Source organism: Mobula birostris, chromosome 9 (assembly GCF_030028105.1).
Source record: "Mobula birostris isolate sMobBir1 chromosome 9, sMobBir1.hap1, whole genome shotgun sequence".
Lineage (NCBI taxonomy): Eukaryota > Metazoa > Chordata > Chondrichthyes > Myliobatiformes > Myliobatidae > Mobula > Mobula birostris.
The window spans coordinates 42,570,473-42,590,850 of NC_092378.1; the positions used below are offsets into that span (position 1 = coordinate 42,570,473).

General features: G+C 42.6%; 1 protein-coding gene across 10 annotated transcripts in view; it reads right to left on the reverse strand.

Annotated features, from left to right (window-relative positions):
- Positions 1-4,477: 4,477 nt before the first annotated feature.
- The window catches only part of LOC140202711 (zinc finger protein 800-like), a 129,426-nt gene continuing 113,525 nt past the window's right edge, over positions 4,478-20,378 (reverse strand). For all 10 annotated transcript variants that reach the window (XM_072267908.1, XM_072267907.1, XM_072267905.1 and 7 more), the window contains 2 exons: positions 14,007-15,725; positions 4,478-9,066 (listed from right to left, as the gene is read on the reverse strand). In XM_072267908.1, coding sequence (XP_072124009.1) covers positions 9,053-9,066; positions 14,007-15,725 — 1,733 coding nt within the window. In that variant the 3' untranslated portion in view covers positions 4,478-9,052. The remainder of the gene's footprint in view (positions 9,067-14,006; positions 15,726-20,378) is intronic.

The window sequence follows — 20,378 nt, forward strand, 5'->3', positions numbered from 1 at the left end:
ACTGGAAGTCGTCGATAAGGACTGGATCCATAATGAAACTGGACAACACCCAAGATTTCTCCTCTGGGGCAGACCCTTCCCAGTCAACTAGGTACCACACACACCATCCACAACAACGTGAATCTATCAACCAGTGGACCATGTACATTAGGCTGTCTTCCACCATCCTAGGCTCTGGAGGTGCAGGCTCTGGGGGGCTGAGTGGTCGATGGATGATGGGCTTGAGGCAGGACACGTGGAAGGTAAGTACAATCCTCTGGAACGGTAGCAGCTCGAGATGGTAAGTGACTTGATTGATGTGATGGGTGATCTTGAAGGGGTCGACGAACTGGTGCAAGAGATTGCTGGAAGTTGGTGCGCAGGGACAGATTTCAGATAGACAAGCCAGACGCTGTCCCCAGGCCAGAGTAGTCTGGCTGGATGCTACCAACAGGTGGCCTGGTAGCAGTAGGCACAGTTGGCAGCTAGAATGGCCCTCCGTGCCCTCTTCTGAGTATTCCACCAGTGGCAAAGCGGGGCCCTGGTGGACGGAACCTCCACAGTTGACTCTTCCACAGGAAACAATGGGGGTTGGCAGTGATGAAGCACTTCAAAGGGTGACATACCCAATGCAGGAGGTGTGCATTGTGTGACAGCTCTGCCCAGAACAGATAAATCTTCCAGATGGAAAGGTTAGAGGTGGCAAAGCATCACAGAAACTTCTCCATTTGGTGATTTGCTGTTTGCGACTGACTGACTGCCTGTGGATGACCGCCAGAGGCCAGACTTACTGAGGTGCAGGGGAGAGAGCAGAAGGCTCGGCAGAAACAGGAGAGAAATTGTGGGCCCTGGTCAGATACAATGTCCTGAGGGAAACCATACAGACAAACTACATGTTGGAGAACCAGGTCCACTGTCTCAGTGCCCCATGTAATTTTAGGGCGGTGAGGGAAATGAAGTGGATCACTTTGGAGAACTGGTCCACCACTGTCATGAACACCATGGACCCCTCAGATGGTGGCAAATCCATGATGAAATCAATGGTGACCTGGGACCACAGGTGTTTGGGGACCAGCAAGGGTCGCAGGAACCCAGAGGGGCACTAGTAGGTGGAATTGGATTGGGCACACTGAGACAGGCAGCAAAGAACCGGCATACACTGCCATCATGGTGAGCCATGAGAACCAGCATCACAGAAAATCCAGCACCTGGACAGCTGGAGAGGGGTGAGGAGTGCGCCCCCTGGAGTTCCCCAGAGCGCATGGCTGCCAGCAGGTCTGTGCAGTTGTCAGGTGTGTCGGCCAGAGCAGGCTCCTGCTGTAGGGCCTGGCAGGTCCAGTTCTCAAGATCCCAGACAAGAATCTGGGAGGATGGAATGATGGGGCGAGGGTAGACCTTCATTTCAGCTGCATGATCTGTGGTGAGAGGGCATCTGCCTGAATGTTCTAGGAGTTGGATCTGTAGGTAATGAAGTTGAATTACTGTAAGAAGAGGACCCAACGAGCCTGACATAGGTTGAGTAGGCAGGTCTTTTGTGTGGATATGAGGTTCTGGTGGTCAGTCCAGATCAGTAAGGGCTCAGAGATTCCCATCAGCCAGTGTCTCCATTCCCCCAAGGCCCAGTTAATGACAAGTAGCTCCCTGTCTCCTACTCCACAACATGCTGTGTAGAATTGAACTTGTGCAAGAAGGCAGCAGAAGGGTGTGTCTTCCTGTCCAGTCCTTGCTGGTAGAGGATGGCCCCAGCACCCATGTCAGATGCGTCCACCTCTACCACGAAAGGTCCAGAGGGGTCTCTTGAGCTCCTCAAAATCGTGGTCCATGGCAGCAGCCCAGCTTATTCGGGAGGTAGGTGACGTGGTGAGGGAGGTGAGGAGCAGCGATTTGGCTGCAGTGGTACAAGGTGCAGAAGCCGAAGTAGTACTGTAGCTGTTTGAGGGAGTGTGGTCAAGACCATTCAACAATTGCGTGCACTTGCTCTTTGTCCACTGTTACGTCCTGGGGTGAAAGGACATAACCCAGGAAGGAAATGACTGAGGTGTGGGACTGGCTTTTGCCTAACTTGCAGAAGAGTTGGCTTTCAAGGAGATGCAGAAGAACTGAACGGACATGACAGATGTTGTCTTGGGGGCTCCTTGGAAAAGATGATAATGTCCTTCAGGTAGACTAACATGTACCTGTGTAGCATGTCCCAGAGGATCTCAGTAATGAAGGCTTGGGAAGTCCAAAAGGCATCACCAAGTATTCATAGTGGCCAGTGGGTGTCGTGAACACCATCTTCACTCATCCTCATGATGGATGCAGACCAGGTTGTACGTGCTCCATAGATCCAGCTCAGTGATAGATCTGGACCCCGCAGAATGGTTTGAATGCACTATCCATCAATGGGAGAGGGTAGCTGTTGTTAGTGGTGATTTTGCTGAGCCCACGGTAGTCAATGCAGGGAGAGAGCCCCCCATCTTTCTTTTTGACAAAGAAGGGAACTGGGATTGTCCAATGAAACTATGCTGCAGCGTTTCAGCAAAAGTCATTCTTGCGTTGGTTTCAGGAGGGAAAGGGAGAAAAGATGCCCTCGGGGTGGGGTGATGCTTGGGAGGAGGTCGATCACACATTCAAGTTGTCTGACAGTTGGCAAAGTGCTGGCCTCCCTTTTACTGAAACTGATGGCTGTCTTGGTATTCCTGTGGGCGTTTGGTGAGGTCAAGGGTTTCTTCCGCCTCCATGGATTTACAGGGTGAGATCAACTGTGGCCCCCAACTCAGTGACTTGCTTTAGGCAAGCATACTCTGCTAGGTCAATTGGTGGTTCATCCATCCTGCCAGGAAATGTGGAGGTTTGAACAAACGCAGAGCAGCAGAGGCATGAGAACTTTAATAACTGCAAAATAACAAGCCATGAAGAGCAACAGAACAAGAGAGAACAGGTACGAAACACAACACGCAACAAGGTAACTGAAAGCTAGCAACTATTGGTTGAGGCTTGCTGGTTCAGTGGGCGAACAAGGTCCATGGATGAGAGCTGGGTTTAAATAGGCTGCAGGTGATGAGTTGGAAATGAGTGGCAACAGACAATTGTTAACTGGGTGGAGACTGGGAAGTGCTTGCCTGTGCAGGCCTGACATCTATTGTTCATCTTAGTTGCCCTCACAAGATGGTGCTAGATCATCTTCTCGAGGACCCACCTAGAAATGGAGTGGCTTGTGAGGGCACTGCAAAAAAGTTTGGAGTGAACTACTTTGGTCTCTGACTGGAGTAGCATATATAGTGGAACTCTTAAGAAAACTCCTGAAACAACATTTGTGCATCCAGTATTATTTTTTTTAAAAGACAATCTAATAGTTTTGTCACCAACATTTTTAATAATGATTGAAGTGATTGAACCGCCCACTTGAAATCCTCCCGGGAGCGGGGAGAAGATGGCAACGCGACAGCAGCGCATGCCACTTCGGTGATAATGTCTGTTATCTGTCAAGTAGGGGACCGTGCACAATTCTGATTTGATGGAGACAGACGTGAGAGTACGGAGGAACATCTGGAAAACTTCTGAAATGCCCGCTTCGCTGCCGCTGCTACTGTGTGGTAATCGGAATCTCTGGAGCTGAAGGCCTTGAAATCCTTGGCTTTGCATGTTTCAGCAGCTGGGGAGAGGTCAAAGGTGCTTGGCAGAGGATGGCACTCGGGAGGCTGTATCTGAGAGGCTGGTCGGAAGCTCGAAGCTTTCGGATGGATGGACTCAGTGTCGGCTGTGGTCGGCTGCTTCCAAGGCATCGGCAAGTTGACGGTGCCTGGAGGTTTATGGCAGGGAGTTTCTCCCTTTTGCCGCCTGCTATTGGGGACTCGGGAGTCGATCGACTTGGGACTTTGATACTTTTTTTTTACTGTGCCCATGGTCTGTTCTTCATCAAATTATGGTATTGCTTTGCACTGCTGTAACTATATGTTATAATTATGTGGTTCTGTCAGTGTTAGTCTTTGGTCTGTCCTGTTTTCTGTAATATCACTCCGGAGAAACATAGTATCATTTCTTAATACGTGTATCCATTTCTAAATGACAATAAAAGAGGACTGAGTGTTCTCATAATCTAATCTAATATACTTCAAGTTATTCGTTCAGACCTTTGGATTGCAGTTTCAGCAGCAAAAGCTGTGTCAAAGCTCAGAAAAGATTCTCAGAGTGGTTGGAAGTCAGTGACTGCCTTACACTAAAGTTTTCTGGTCCAACATCAATCAACCATGACTTTACTTGAAAGGACATTTAGTTACACTTACTTTTGTTTTATTATTACAACTATTTCTCCTCACTTTCATAAACAATGGAAAGAAAGGCAGCAAACTAAGTACAGAGGCATTGAGAAGCAGCATCACACCACAAATAGATACATATGAAAGTTCAGTACATTATGAGTTTGTAAGCATTTTCAGCTTAGCCTTCTGAATCTAACATACTTTTGAAACATTTAAAATTCACTACAATATCTGCAATAAAGATGAACACTTCATTAAATTCCAGTTTGAATGACTTTATTTATTGTTATAATGAGGTTCCAATACAATAATCTATTGCTAGTCACTGCCACCCAGTGGAATTTTTAGGCAATCTTCTTATTCTGAACAACTTTCAGAATGAAATGTTAAAGCTGTTATCACAGAATAAGATTGTTCATTGATTCAATCAGGGATGTCATTTGATTTTTCTTAGTGACTCATATACAACTATTCTAGTTACTGCAACCATGCAGTTTCTTGAGTATACTTTTGTTCCTACATTTCACTCTAGAAACAAAAGCCTTGTCTACATTCAGTTTACCTAAAGCAGCAAATAGCATCCAGAACAACAACAAAAACACATTCCTTCATGTATATATACATACACATAGAGACATATGGAAAAAGGCTTATGATTTTCTAAAGGAACAAAAAAAGACAATTGCACACAATACGATTAAATGTCCCTTCTCAATCAAAGATAATACTTCAGACTTTTGTGAAACGATTTTCTTACTCCCACTTTTTTGAAGAAACAATTCCACCCCAACACCTTCCCGATCAACACAATTTGATTCTGCCATTTATCCTTTCCCACTGCGATGGCAAAACAAATGAGGAAGCATCCTTCTACAGAACTGTACTGAAGCAAAGAATAGCTGTTCCAACAACCCAAGCAACAGCACTCTTTAACAACCCCATCTTGCTTCAACAGACTGAGTTATTGCCCTTGAAAGCAAAGAACTTAACATAAGCTCTTGAATAAACTGATACCAATTGTGCCTTGAAGCAGACATGACATTGATTCTTTAGCCTTGGAAAAAAAAGTTAAAGCAGTTTACTAATTGCTTCTTCACTAAATGTTGTCCCTATTCTCTGCAGGCATGAGTAAGTAATACTTTGGCACTCTAGATACTAGCTTACAGTAGCAGGGTTACTCATACATCACCTGTGCAACCTTTATTGTAACAACAGCAGAAATAACCTTCAATTGGAACTTCAGCGGTATGACAGAAAAGGATGTATTAAATGGGTGGTTGTTCTTACAGAACAAATTACTTGAATATTATTTTCCTAACTTTTGGAAAGAGAAGGAACATTGAAAAAAATTATAACATACCTTTTGTTCTTCAATTCCTTTTTGTTTTCATTTTCAGTCCACATTTCCCAAAACACCTATTTACCCTTGCTGGAGGAAGTAATGTGCACTGCCTCCCTCTTACAACCATTATTCACAAGGGACCTGAGACAAAGTAGTAATGTGCTCAGAGTGTGTTGAACTCATACAGCCAACTCTGATCTTATTCTCAACCCAGTGTTCACAATTTGGAAAGGGATATGTCCAATTTATCCACCCCACAAAACAAAGTGCTGAGGCTAACTAGACCTTCTTAGTAACATGCCTCAGATGGGATTAAGTGACTGAGCACTAATCAAGACACAATAGTAACCTTCCCTCTGTATCCACCTCTACTAGGCATCCAAAACAAGTTTTATCAGTAGCCAATATAACTCAGCAAAATCAGAAGTAAAAGAGATGATCCCAAAGAAATAAAATGCTCAAAACAAAAAAAAGGGCAATGCAGTTTTTACTCCTGTTTATGAAAGTGTACTGAAATTATCTATTCAGTACTAAATAGTCTTAACGTATCAATTTTTTCCCCAAATTATATGTGTTTGATAAGCTTTTTATTATTCATTCACAGATAATGGGTATCACTGGCAACGCCAATGTTAATTGCTCATTGCAGCTCTCCCCTGAAGTGAGTGGTTTGCAAAGCCACGAGAGACAGTAAGAATGAACCATCAGACTCCAGAACAGTGACAGTCAGACACAGGCTGGTCAGGGTGGCAGAACTCCTTCCCTGATCAAATGGTTAGGTCCTGCCTACATGCATGTGGCGTTGTGCTAGATAGGATGTTTAAATTGATAGGTGAAGAATGATTAGTCATTAAGGTGTATGGTAAAGTTATTAATATTCACAGAACCAGCAAATGATTACTGCCATTTACCTATCTATAACTACAAAGGGATAAATTTATTAAATTTATTCCTTAACTTTCAGCAAATTTCCTTTTACAGGAACCAGTTTAGTGCGTGCTTTGTAACATACAACATAGGTGAATGCAATCTGCCTTCTTTATACACTGTTTTGCTGAGTTACCAAATTAGTGCACATTATTTAAATTGCTGCTTGGCTAGTGTCCGTGTATGACGGCTGAGTTGAGGATTTCTACTGTCAGATCCTCCATGCTTATCATCCACTATATTTAGGTGGTGCAAGTGCTTTTGTGCTTCAATTCGGAAATTGTCTATGTTGTCACTACCGCAAGTCGGTATGACCAAATCATGTCTACAGAATTACTAAACATGTAAAAATAAATCTAAGCCTCAATACAAAATCTTCGGCCCCGTGCACAATATTAACTGGGAAAATATAACACAGCATTAATAGACCTTGCAAATCATACTTCAAAAGAAATACCATACTTCGGTCAAAAAAGCAAATCGATATTTCTTCTACAGTCAAATGAATGGATGCATACGTTTGGTCTGAGGAGCATACTCCCCACAATGAGGCCATGGACTAATGTTTCTGACTGATATGGACACTATATCTTCAATGTCATAAGCACTTAGTTTCTGTCCTATTGATACATTGGATCCCACCCCATTTTTAAGTTCAGGAGCGAAGATTGGCAAATGGTGTCTCCATAGGCAGATCCAAGTTAGTGTTGACTATGTATTACTCCATCTGGGGAACTTAAATTCATAAAAGTAGTTCTAATAATATTTAAAATTGTGTTTAAAAAGAAAGCAGCACCTGGAAACTTTACACTAGACATTGTCTTAGAAAGCTGATTAAAATCACGTTGACTGACTTCACAAGTAGTCATATTATATAGCTGTATTAATAGGAAGGCGGAACTCTTTCACATCACACCTGTGCAATTGATTTTTAAGCAGCCTCCCGGGACAATTCAGCCCATTTTATTTCAAAAGTCTAAGAACAGCATTTCAATTTACTCATTAATGAAAATGCAAAAAGTAATTCCCTCACAGTGTATCAGACCATTCCCATAACAATTCTCTTGATATTAGATCTTACAGTTGCTTGCAAGATCCAACATTTTTCCAGAAATTAATAAACTCAGGATTTCCAGAAATAAAACAGTTAAGATATTTACACAAGCTTCTGTCACACTCAGCAGAGTTCATTGTGTCTAATACTTTAGCATATTTCCTTTGAATCACAGAAACCAGACAGCTGTCTTGTCAAATTGCATTGAAAGCACATTGACAACAAAAGCTTCTGTTCCCATCAGTCAAACTGATCAACCTGAAAACAAGAATTGCCAGGAAACAAATGGGCTGAATTCAGAAGAAACCAATTGCTAGCCTTGCCAAAAGTTGTTAGTTACTATGTTACAAGGCTCAGTATCAGCAAGCCATGGTTTTGTTGGTTATTTTTGTCAATGTTATTTTAAAACCAAATACAACTGGGCAATTTGAAAACAATTAATTGACCAATGTAGCTAAATACATACAATTTGCCGCAGTAAAGGTTAACAGATTTATTTACTCAAGGGGAGCAAATGGTGGTGCAATGTTTTCAGATTTTGCTTGATTTCTTTCATAAATGAACATCCTTTTTTCATCTTCTGAGGATGTCCCCAAATTAAATTCTACTTGATCTGAATAAAGTTGACATTTAATTGCAAACAGCTTAGTGCACTGAATTGACTTCTCAATTTAAATGCATACAGAAAGTCTTGGGTGTTTAAAAAAAACTAATTTCATTTTTATGTGTGCCCATCAAAACATCGGTGTTAAAAGACAAACATTATACAAGGTTAATGATGAAGGTATAAATCTTTTACAGTTTCTGGTATCTGCTATAGACTGGGAGCAGTTAAACATCTTAGCATCCCTTTATAAATATGCAAAGTTTTAGATGCAACCCTCACATGCATAATTTATTTATATAAAGAGGGAAAAAAAAGTAATTTCCTACTGGCTGCAAGAATGAACAGCAATGAGCATTTTCACTCTTAAAGGAACAAGATGGTTTGGGTACAGTATGGTTTGCAGAACACAGTGTGAACTGCCTGATAGACTAATCCTTCCTGGTCACACTAACATTCTTTTGACTTAAAAGATTTTTCCAGCGGCTCATATAAAACGTACAACATCCTGGTAGTAGACGTGCACCGTGTTGTGATTTTTAATAACATTTAAGTAATTTCTGCACAGTTTTTGTATGATTTACATACTAGAGTGAAAATCTATTTCTGCTCAGATGTTGGAAAGGTATTTGGTATTCAAAGCCAGTGCAGTACTAAATATTTCTGTTAGCTTTGCTGCATAGCATGGAATTTTGTACCACCTGTAAAAAGAGTAATTTCAACACCATTGTCGTCTCCTTTCGCTTGTCATTTTTCAGAATTGCTCCAAGTTTCCGGTAGACGATAGTCCGGCTTCTTCTTCTTTTGCAACCTAATATTTATTCAAACTGACTCCCAGGGGCTCGAGCAACAAATTTAATCTTCAAACTACAGGGATCCCGCGAAGTTGAATTATTGGCACATCATCTGGAAGCATCTGCAGAGAAAGAGGAGTTACAAAGACACGTGGTGTGACGACTGCTGCAATTGCTGGAGAAATTACTCAATAATAGCTTGCTTAACCCTTCTAGTATTTATACTTCAAGCACCCACACTAAACAAGAACTAGCCTATCCATTGTAATAATATCTCTTCAATTTAAAAAAAAATTAAAAGTTATGGCTTCTCCATCTCATAGGCAGGTGCCACATTTAAAGTTGAAACAATCATTTTCTAACAGCTGCTTTACAATCTTTTTCTTTTGCTTCATATGAGTGGTATCACCTTTACCACGACTCTGAAATACATTACTGCTCCTTTGTTGAAAGCTCCCTCACTAAACTCCCTCTCCTATGTTCCGAATTTCTACGATTCAAAATCTTTTAAATGTTGTGTGTACTTGCTGACTGACCTGGAAAGGCTTATTGGATTTTTTGCTGAATACACAGAAGCTGCAACTCCCCCACGGGTCTGACCTGAGCTGATTTAGATGCAAACATTTGAAGAAAGAGCAACAGTAAAAACCTATTCTTGGATACAGCTACCAAATTTCACAGCACATTGTCAAATTGACTAGGATTAGGGGGAAATTGTCTTAAATTGAGAGGGGTGGGTGAATTTCACAATTTTGTAAGACAGGGCCTGGCTGAGATTGACTGGGACATCTACTTGCAGGCAAGTTACACTGGGAAGCAGTCAGAAGAGTTTAGGGCTGAGATCCCAGGGGAGAAAAGGTTCAGGGAACCAGGGCTGTATGTCGAAGGTTATTGAGGGTTAGATAAAGACAATAGGAAACATGTGGCAGGTGTAGGAAATTAAAAATGGGCAAAATCCTTCAGAACGGGCGATTTAGAGAGGTGCTTAAGAATTTTAGGGAGGCGAAGGGGGCAGGGTTCACTGACAGACAGGATTAAGGTCAATTTGAAGGTAATCTGTATGTATATTAAGGATGAAAGAATTACAAGGGAGGAGTAGGGTCCAATAGGAACAACAGGAGCAATCTGTGTATGGAACCAAAAAGGTACAGGAGTGGTCATAAATGAACCTGTATTCGCCATCTTTGTAGCTGGAGAATTCAGGGAAGGGGAAGGTGAAACTCAAGTGCGAGTCTCAAGAAAGTAGTTGACACTTTAGCAGGCCTAAAGGTGGAAAAATCTCAAGGACTACACAGGATCCCTCCCAGGCCATTGTGGGAGGCAAGGGAAGAGAACACTGTGGATTTAACTGAGATGTTTAAATCCTTGCTGACCACATATCGGGTTATAGTTGACTCAAGGACAGCAAATGTGGTCTTCCTTTCCAAGAAGGGCAACAAGGGAAAAACCAGGTAATTATAAACCCATAAGCCTAACATTAGCAGGAGGGAAGTTATTAGAGAATATGTTGAAGGACAGGATTTAATGACCACTTGGAACAAGATGACCTAATCAGACAGGCAACATGGCTTTTTCACAGGCTGATGCTATCTATCCAATCAGACTGGACTTTTTCAAAGTTCAATGTAAATTTATCATCAAAGTATGTACTATATATGTCACCATATACTACCATCAGATTCATTTTCTTGTGGGCATTCACAGTAAATAGGAAAATTAAAATCAATGAAAAACTGCATAGAACAAGATGGACAAACAATCAATGTGCAAAAGACAACAGACTGTGTAAATACAAGAAGAATAAATAAATAAGCAATAAATATCGAGAACCTGAAATGAAGAGTCCTTGAAAGCAAGCCCATAGACTGTGGGAACAGTTCAGTATTGGGGTAAGTGAAGATGAGTGAAGTTATCCACTCCGGTTCAAGAGTCTGCTGGTTGAGGGGGTAAAGAGTTCCTGAACCAGGAGATGTGGGTCCTGAAGAAGACAGCATAGCCTGCATGCTAGGGGTCTTTGGTGATGGGTGCTGCTGTCCTGCGACAGCACTCCTTGTAGATATGCTTAATGGTGGGGAGGGCTTTACTGCTGATGAACTAAGCTGTACCCACTATCTTTGCAGGCTTAACCAAGCGTATAAATAAAGGCAGACTGGTAGATGCGGTTTACGTGGACTTCAGTAAACCCTCTGACAGTCCCATAAGGAATCTTGATCCAAAAATATCGGGCCCGTGGGATTCAGTACAAAATTAATTCAAAATTGGCTCAGCAATGTGAGAGTGACTAGATGCCTCAGAGATTGGTGCCAGGACACCCGGCGTTTGTAATCTGGGTACATATTTTAGATATGGATTATAGGAGATATGATTAGCAAGTCGCAGATTGGCAGAAAGTGGTTGAAGTGGGCTTGATGTTAGTATATAAGAAGTCTCCAGCCAAGCACGTATGAATTGCTTAAGCAAAGAAAGGTCTGGGCCAAGTGCAGGGAGATGGAATTAGTGGGCTGAATGGCCTGTTTCTATATTGTAGAGGACTACGGGATGACTTCTAATTCATCTACAAGTCTAGTTAAATTAGGGGGGAAGATGGTCAAAACCGAAGAGGCTCCATTTCTTACAACTATTCAAGAACGTCATCTGTATGGAATGAAATCATTCCTGTAGTTTCAGGTTTCACATTGCTCAGCAGCTTTTACTGGTGGTAGAACTGCAAGATCATAGAGTCATAGAAAAGTACAGCACAGAAACAGGTCCTTTGGCCATCTGAAAGAAGCCACCGAAGCATTCGGGCTCTCACGACCAGACTATGTAACAGTTTCTTCCCCCAAGTCATCAGACTCCTCAATACCCAGAGCCTGGACTGACACCAACCTACAGCCCTCTACTGTGCCTACTGTCTTGTTTATTATTTATTGTAATGCCTGCACTGTTTTGTGCACTTTATGCAGTCCTGGGTAGGTCTGTAGTCTAGTGTAGTTTTTGTGTTTTTTGTTACGCAGTTCAGTGTAGTTTTTGTATTGTTTCATGTAGCACCATGGTCCTGGAAAACAATGTCTCATTTTTACTCTGTTCTGTACCAGCAGTTATGGTTGAAATGACAATAAAAAGTGACTTGACTTGACTTGATCTAGTCCATGACAAAGCATTTAAACTGCCTACTCCCATTGACCTGCACTGGGACCATAGCCTTCCAATCTCCTACCATCCATGTTTCTCTTAGAACAATGAAATTGAACTTCCATGTACCACTTGGGCTGGCAGCTCATTCCACACTCTCACGACCCTCTGAGAGAATAAGTTCCCCCTCATGGTCCCCTTAAATTTTTCACCTTTCACCCTTAACCCATGACCTCTGGTTGGAGTCCCACACAACCTCAACGTAAAAAGCCTGTTTGCATTTATCCTATCTATATCCCTCATGATTTGGTACACCTCTACCAAATCTCTTGTCAATCTTCTACATTCCAAGGAATAAAGCCTTAAACTATTCAATCTTTCCTTACAACTCAGGTCTTCCAGACCCAGTAATATTTCTCTGTACTTTTTCAGCCTTATTTACATCTTTCCTGGAAGTAGGTGATCGAGTCCCACTAAAACTATAACAGTTTCAGATTAGTACAGGAGTGATTAGTTTTATGGCTCTTGCATTTTATTTTATCAGTAATGAATACCTGCCAAGATACAAGAGCCAAACCAAATCCCTAGAACTGCAAACCAAGTGTGGATTAATTTTCTGCATCCTTACTATCCTCATCTCACATCAAATCAGAGCTCTGAAGGAAATTATACATTCCATTATGACCATTTACTAGAGCTATTCAATTAGTTTCATGCCCTTGCTCTTTCCTGTCGCCTAGTCATTTTAATTTTTTCATATACATTTTTATGTCATTTGCATAAATTACTAAACCTGCTCCTATTATTCTTTCATGCAGTGTTATCCAGAACATCATAACTCACTGAGTACCAATGCTAATCTTCAATTTTGAAATAAAATTCTTCATTTTCTTTTCATTTATTTACAGGGTGTGGATATACCTGAACACGTTATTTAATGGTCATCCTTAGTTGTCTCTGAACTGAAGAGCCATTAATAGTTAAGGCAAATCTAGAGTCACAAAGGAAGTCCCACAGTTAGGCAGGTCAGCTACTTTAAAAGGCATTGGATAGCCAGCACGAGGAAATCTGCAGATGCTGGAAATTCAAGCAACACACACAAAATGCTGGTGGAACGCAGCAGGCCAGGCAGCATTTATAGGAAGGAGTACAGTCGACGTTTCGGGTCGAGACCCTTTGTCAGGACTAACGGAAAAAAAGAGATAGTAAGAGATTTGAAAGTGGGAGGGGGAGGGGGAGACCCAAAACAATAGTGCGGGGGGGGGGAGGGACGTACTTTTACGACAATCCTTCAATTTGATAGCTACTGGTCTCTAGACTAATTGTAATTCCAGATTTATTTAATTACCTGAATATAAATCCTCTGGGTCCTAGAGTGGGATTAGTATGCAGATGCTTTACCAACAGTCCAGATTTACGGTTCCTATTCAAGTAACTGAACTACCATGATACTGTACCCTATCCTCCAGATTGCTGTCCACAAGGATGAACAAACAGCTGAATTTGATACCAGACTTGTCTTTCTTTTCCCCAAATCCCCATTTGATACACAACATTGGAAAAACCTATCTTGGTGGAAATGAAGGTATGCATTATGAAAACTGTTCTCAACTTGCACTCCCACACAAGGCATGATCTTCAGTCAAAAGGCCCTGCATCAGGACTGCGTACACACAAGTGCTCAGTGCAATGGTCTTATTTGGCCCTATTCTGCACCTAGTGTTAAACAAAAGAAGGCAGCTTCACCTTACTTGCTGGAAGAAGGGCACAAAGCATCCATCCCTCTAATTCTGTGGGTTCCACAGGTGGATTGGATTTAGTTGCGTCAATTAAAGAGTTTAAAATGTTAGCACACAGACGACAGGAGTGATTGGACGTTGAAGAGGAAGGTCATGAAACAAACTTAGTTCTTAAATGGCAGAACGAATGATAACCACAGTTCCCTTACCAGACAGGAGGGCCTTGGATCGAGTGCTGCGACCAATGGTTTTATTTTCACCAGACGTCACTGTGGAGTTTTTGTGCGTCTTTTTGTGATGCTCCAGGTAGGTCTTTTTGGCAAATGCTTTTCCACAGTTAGTGCACTTGTGAAGGGAGAAGTGTTTGGTGAGCTTTACCTCCGTGCCAGAATCTGCTCCCTCAGTTCTCCTGCCAGAGGCCGCACATGAGACGGGAGAGCTGGAGGCACTCTCGTTCTTGATGGCGAGCCTGGTCTCGTCCCTCTGGGGACCTCTCTTTGGCACTCGGTTCAGGACGAACTCAATCGGCTTCTTCACGGCCCGGCTCTCCAGATTGGCAATGATTTTGCCCAGGTAACGGGTCGACTTCTTGTGCACCACCGTGACATGCCTGACCACGTCCCTCTTGCGGCGGGTCTCGTAGACGCACAGGGGGCACTTGTAGAACTTAACGTAGATGTTATTGCCATCCGTGTGCATCTTGATGTGCTTCGTCAGGTTCTGCTTGGAGGTGAACTGCCGCTTGCACAGCTTACAGTACAACTGCTTGAAGTCAAAGCCCATGGAAAGCTTGGGCTTCTTGGGCTTGGCCTGGCCAGCTGCCACACCCAGGCTCGAGCCCTTTGGGCTCTCGTTCTCCTGCTTCACCTTGTGCTTCGCGGCCGGGACGCCGTTTCTCTCGGCCGGTTGGCCTGTGCTCTTGGGCTCAGCTTGAGGCCAGGGCTTGGCGACGGGAGGCAGGGCATCCGCGAGGCCTGCGCTCTCTGCATGGGTCGCGGCCGCCTCCGCCGCACGCGGTGCTGCCACCGGCTGCTCGGGTGCTCTGGCCGGGCCCTCGCCCAGATGGATCTTGTGCACGGTCAGCATGTGACGCTTCAGCATGACCTGCGAGCTGTACTTCCTCTTGCACAGCAAGCACTTGCACGCCGTCAGGCTGTACTCGGCTTTGGAGCTGGACTTGCGCTTGCGGGACGTGGAGGCTACCAGTGGCTCAGCGGGCGGATCCTCCAGGCTCAGTGGCTGCCCAGGCTTGGTGGCCACATCGGGGGTGATGGAATCCCTCCGCAGGCCTCTGTGCACCTCGTCGAAGTGCCTGCGCACATTAGCCTTCGAAGCAAAGAACTTGTTGCAAACCGGGCAGTTCGTATTGGGCGCGGCTATGCCGAGGGCCCTCGACCAGCCTCGGGCGGTGGACAGCGTCTGGCTGCCCCAGCTGTTCTTCGTTCCAATGTACTTCTTCAGCTCCTCCATCTTCTTCTTGTGCACCTTCCTGATGTGCCTCCGCACGCTGCGCCGGGAATTGAATGTCTTCCCGCAGAGGCAGCAGATCAAGTGGGGCGGGAGACTGGACGTGTCGGAGGCCTCCGCCTTCACGTCCAGGGATCCAGGACTTTCTTCCAGTTGCTGGGCTGCCCCTTTTTTCTTGACGACCTCTGCGGGAACCGAAGGTACAAGGCCCACATCTTCCACTGGCACCACCTGCTCCACCTCCGGCTCTTGCACCAGCACGGGACTCGGGCTTTGAGTACTGTACATCTCGACGGTAGAGGCTGGGTCATCGACCCTGGTTACATGCTGGTACACGGCATTTTTATTCGTTTCTATGGGTTCCAGTTTAATGATGAATTCTTGATTGTCTGCTCGAGGATAGATAGCTTCCAGAAGCTCCCGTATTGTTTGGTTCTGTTTATTACTTGAATCTGGAAAATCTGAAGCACAAAAGCAATTAGTTAGATACAGTAATCTAATATTATCATTGATTCAAAAGCTGAATTGATATTCAATCAATACAATTTAAAGTAACTATCCAGAGTAACTGTTGTATTGCAACAGTGTAAATTATTCAAAATATTGACTACTTGTTTTAACATCCATTTCAAATCAATCAATAAACCATCTTGCTGTTGACCAGCAGGTGGGCTATTACACCATTTCTAATTTCCTTTAAACTAAAGGAGTCACTGAATTTCCATTTCCTGGATGAAAGACAACTACGAAATCAGAAACTTAACTATCTGCAAGGTTCCAACGGCACTTTCTCACTTGATGAAATAATAAGACCTTAAGACACAGGAGCAGAATTAGGCCATTCAGCCCATCGAGTCTGCTCTGCCATTCCATCATGGCTGATCCCAGATCCCACTCAGCCCCATACACCTGCTTTCTCGCCATATCCTTTGATGCCCTGGCTAATTAGGAAGCTATCAATTTCTGCCTTAAATATACCCATGGACTTGGCCTACACTGCAGGCTGTGGCAGAGCATTCCACAGATTCACTGTTCTCTGGCTAAAAAAATTCCTCCTTACCTCTGTTCGAAAGGGTTGCCCCTCAGTTTTGAGGCTGTGCCCTCTAGTTCTGGATACTCCCACCATAGGAAACATCCTCTCCACATCCACCTTATCTAATCCTTTCAACAATCAGTAGGTTTCAATGAGATCCTCCCACATTCTTCTAAATTCCAATGAGTACAGACCCAAAGCTGCCAAATACTCCTCATATGTTAACCCCTTCAATCCCAGAATCATCCTTGTGAACCTCCTCTGGACTCTCTCTAATAAACCACATGGATTTGTATTGACTTTCACGTCCCCAAGTACAGCTAATTAAGCGCTTGACACTGCTCAGGAAACCTGAAGTGAAGGATCGACAGTGACCAGATACCACTTCACACTAAGAAAGGACAGGGAATTGCACAGACATAACCCACTATTTAGAAATCCAGGATGATCAATATCATGCCCTACCGTAGATTAATTCTAGTAGACACATCTTTGGGATCAGGAAAAAACAGATTTAATTGGAGAAGGTTCACAGAATGAAGATTCCACAAAACCGATTTTATTGGCTGTATACTGTTGAGGCAAAGTGCTTTTAGCCTTTAAACCGAAAGTGGCAAGGAGATGTAATTGGTTCCCATTCAAGCACTCAACCTGCTCCAAATACTTTGAAGCAGATAAACTGAATGATATTTCTGCTTTGAAGGAGTAAATAAGCTAAACGATATTCAGGCTTATTATCCCTCTTTAAAATCATTGACACATTTTAGTACAAGACAGCTCATCAAAGAGGTTACCAAACAAACAGGCAGTCAATATTGTTGTGCAGTGGGGACAAGAATAAATGAACAAATTTGAATTCACAGTGTGCCTGTCTTGACCTCAGAATATCCCACAGTGCTCCTGAGGCAATGAAGTATTGTTGACATGGACTGTGTTATAACCCAGCAGGCAATTACCCACTAATAATACAGAGGCTTGGACTAACCATCTAGACACCCAATTCATATTCCACCATGGTAACCGTCCTGCTTACATTTAATTAATAATCTAGAATTTGTAAAATAAAACAACTAGCCTAGTAACAATGATCGCAGAAACTATCAGACTGTAAAAAACTTGCTGGATTATCAATATCCTTCAGGGAGAAAATCCTCTGTCCTTAAACAGCCTGGCCTATGTGACTCCAAACCTGACCCTTGTGGCACCCATGTCCTGTGAAATGGTCCATTAGCTCTACTGTCAGAGTTGGACTGCCAGGCAGCAGCTCACCAACAGTTCCTCAAGGGAAAATACGGACTGGAAATAATTGCTGGCCTTGCTAGTGACAACCAGATTCCAAAAAAAAACTGAAATAAAAAGAAAAGGCAATTTGTGGACAGTAATGAAATAACATTTATTGGCTTTGGCCCAGAAGAATTCGCTGCTGCTCTTGATTAATACTGCTGAATCTCATATGCACTGAGGAGTCAGGCAAGTTTAAACCTCGTGCAAAAATCTGCAGCTCTGCAACTGCAACACAGCCTTGGTTTTGCATTGAAATGTCTGCCTGCATAATCCCAGGAATGGGATTGAAATACAACTGCTGAATAACATTTGTGAAGTTACTGCATCTGACCCTGTTTCAAATCAAAGATCAACAGGAAAGAAGAGCCTTCCCTGAACCCCATAGACAGGGAAAATAAAATTTACCATGGTCTATACTGGGCATTGCTGCCAATATCTGTACCAAAGTTCTCACTTTGGCCAACATGCCTATTGTATGACTTTTGTAACCCATCATCCAAATCTCTCCTGCACTCAGCCCCACATCACCCTGGCTATCTGTAGTGGTAAATTCAAAATGATTGCCAAAGATAAAAATCAGTGACATCAGAACAACATTTCTCAGGCACACCATGACAATCACTGCAAACCTAATGATAACAAAATCAGTTTTTTTCATCATAACCAAGCTAAAGCAGACCATTAACAATGCTCTCACCAATATTTCAGTTATTAGTTTCAACTATTTTAATAATGTTAAAAATAGAAGACAGGGTGACAAAAGGCAAACAAAATGACTCTGTTGATGGATGAATTCACTGTTTATCTGGAGTTCTAATGGAAGGAAGTGCAGCCACATAAACTATTAATAGTTACCATAATAGTTACCACTATTTCAAGATAGGGTATTTCAAGGTTGCTGCCTTAAACAGCTGGTAGTGCAATTCTGAAGACATTTTTTGGCAATAATCCAGAACAGAAATAAAATATTGGGTCAAGAGTATTTTTTTGAAGTATACACGTCTGAAGTGGAGGCAACAGTCTGGAGATAATACTTGCTCTACTCTTAGATTTACAAAGACGACTTCCACAAACATTAGACTCAACCCTAGATTCACAATTTAGTCACAAAAGTAGTTCATAAAGACCTCAAAAATATTTCTGTGTCTTACTTTTGCTACTTTGGTTGAAGATGACTCATCTAAGGTATGATTTGTATTGAACGAGTATTTTCAAGTAATTAACCACATTTTTTTTCTATTGGACAGAACTTAGCTCCTAGTAGTGAATCCTCGGGTGAATGTTACAACAAATGTGCAGAGATAAATAGTGTGGATAGTGATAGCCATCAACAAAAGAAAACAATAACTACGGTCGCCAAGTCATTCTCCACATACACAATGACAAAATTCCAAATTTGAAGCATTTTCCCGATTATCAACAGATTATACATTTACTGTGCTGCACTTCATTTGAGCTTCAGCATTTTGTGTGAGAGACTCTGAATTTCCAGCATCTGCAGAATCTCTTGTGTTTAATTCGCTTTAGATATGCAATTGTTTATTTTGCTTCATATCAATCATGCCCTACACTTTACCAACAACCGCACAAATGCAAGCCACACTGTCAAAGGCAAGTTCCAGATTGATGGTTGAGAAGCACTTCCTCACACAAAGAGTGAGGTGATTATTGAAGCCTTTTTGGCCAGGCATAAAATGGGGGAAAAAAAACACAACATTCAAGTTTCAAGAGGGAGACTGAAAATTTGTCTGAATGGTGCCACAACAACCTTTCACCCAACATCAGCAAAACCAAAGAGCTAATTATTCACCTCAGGAGGAGGAAACTGGAGGTCCATCAGTCAGTCCTGATGAGGGGATCAGAGGTGGAGAGGATCAGTAACCTTAAATTCCTCAGCGTTATTATTTCAAAGGATCTGCCTGGGTTGAGCACATAAGTGCCATCACAAAGAAAGAACAGCAGCACCTCTACTTTCTTAGAGGTTTGCAAAGATGCAGCATGTCATCTAAAACTTTGAAAAACTTCTATAGATGCATGGTGGGAAGTTGCATCATGGCTTTGTATGGAAATCCTAATGCCCTTGAATGGAAAAGCCTACAAAATGTAGTGGATACAGCCCAGTCCATAATAGGTAAAGCCATCCCCACCATTAAGCACATCTGCACAGAGCACTGTCACAGGAAAGCAGCATCCATCATCGAGGACCTCTGCCATGCTCTCTTCTCACTGCTGCCATCAGGAAGGAGGTACAGGAGCCTTAGGTCCCAGACCACCAGGTTCAGGAACAGTTATTATCTTTCAACTATCAGGCTCCTGGACCAGCATGGATAACCTCCCTCACATCAACACTAAACTGATTCCACAACCCATGTACTCATATTTAAGGACTCTACAACTCATGTTCACAATAGTACTTATTACTTATTGATCTGATATTATTATTCTGTTTCTCTTTTTGTATCTTCACAATTTGTTGTCTTTTGTACAATAGTTATTTGTCTTTATATATAGCTTTTCATTCATTCTATTGTGTTTCTTTGCATTTACTATGAATGCCCACAAGAAAATGAATCCCAGGGTAGGATATGGTAAATGGACTCTTCATCTATCTTAATGATTGTAATCCCTTCTTTGTTTTAAAGCAAAACTTCAACAACTACGATTCTGAGTCTCAACTTACCTGTAAGATGGCAGGTTTCTCACAACTCATTTTTCCAAAATAAAATTGCAACTAATACCATCCACACATCAACAATGATCCCTCAGTGATCTATTAGAGTGAAACCATCAAGCAATG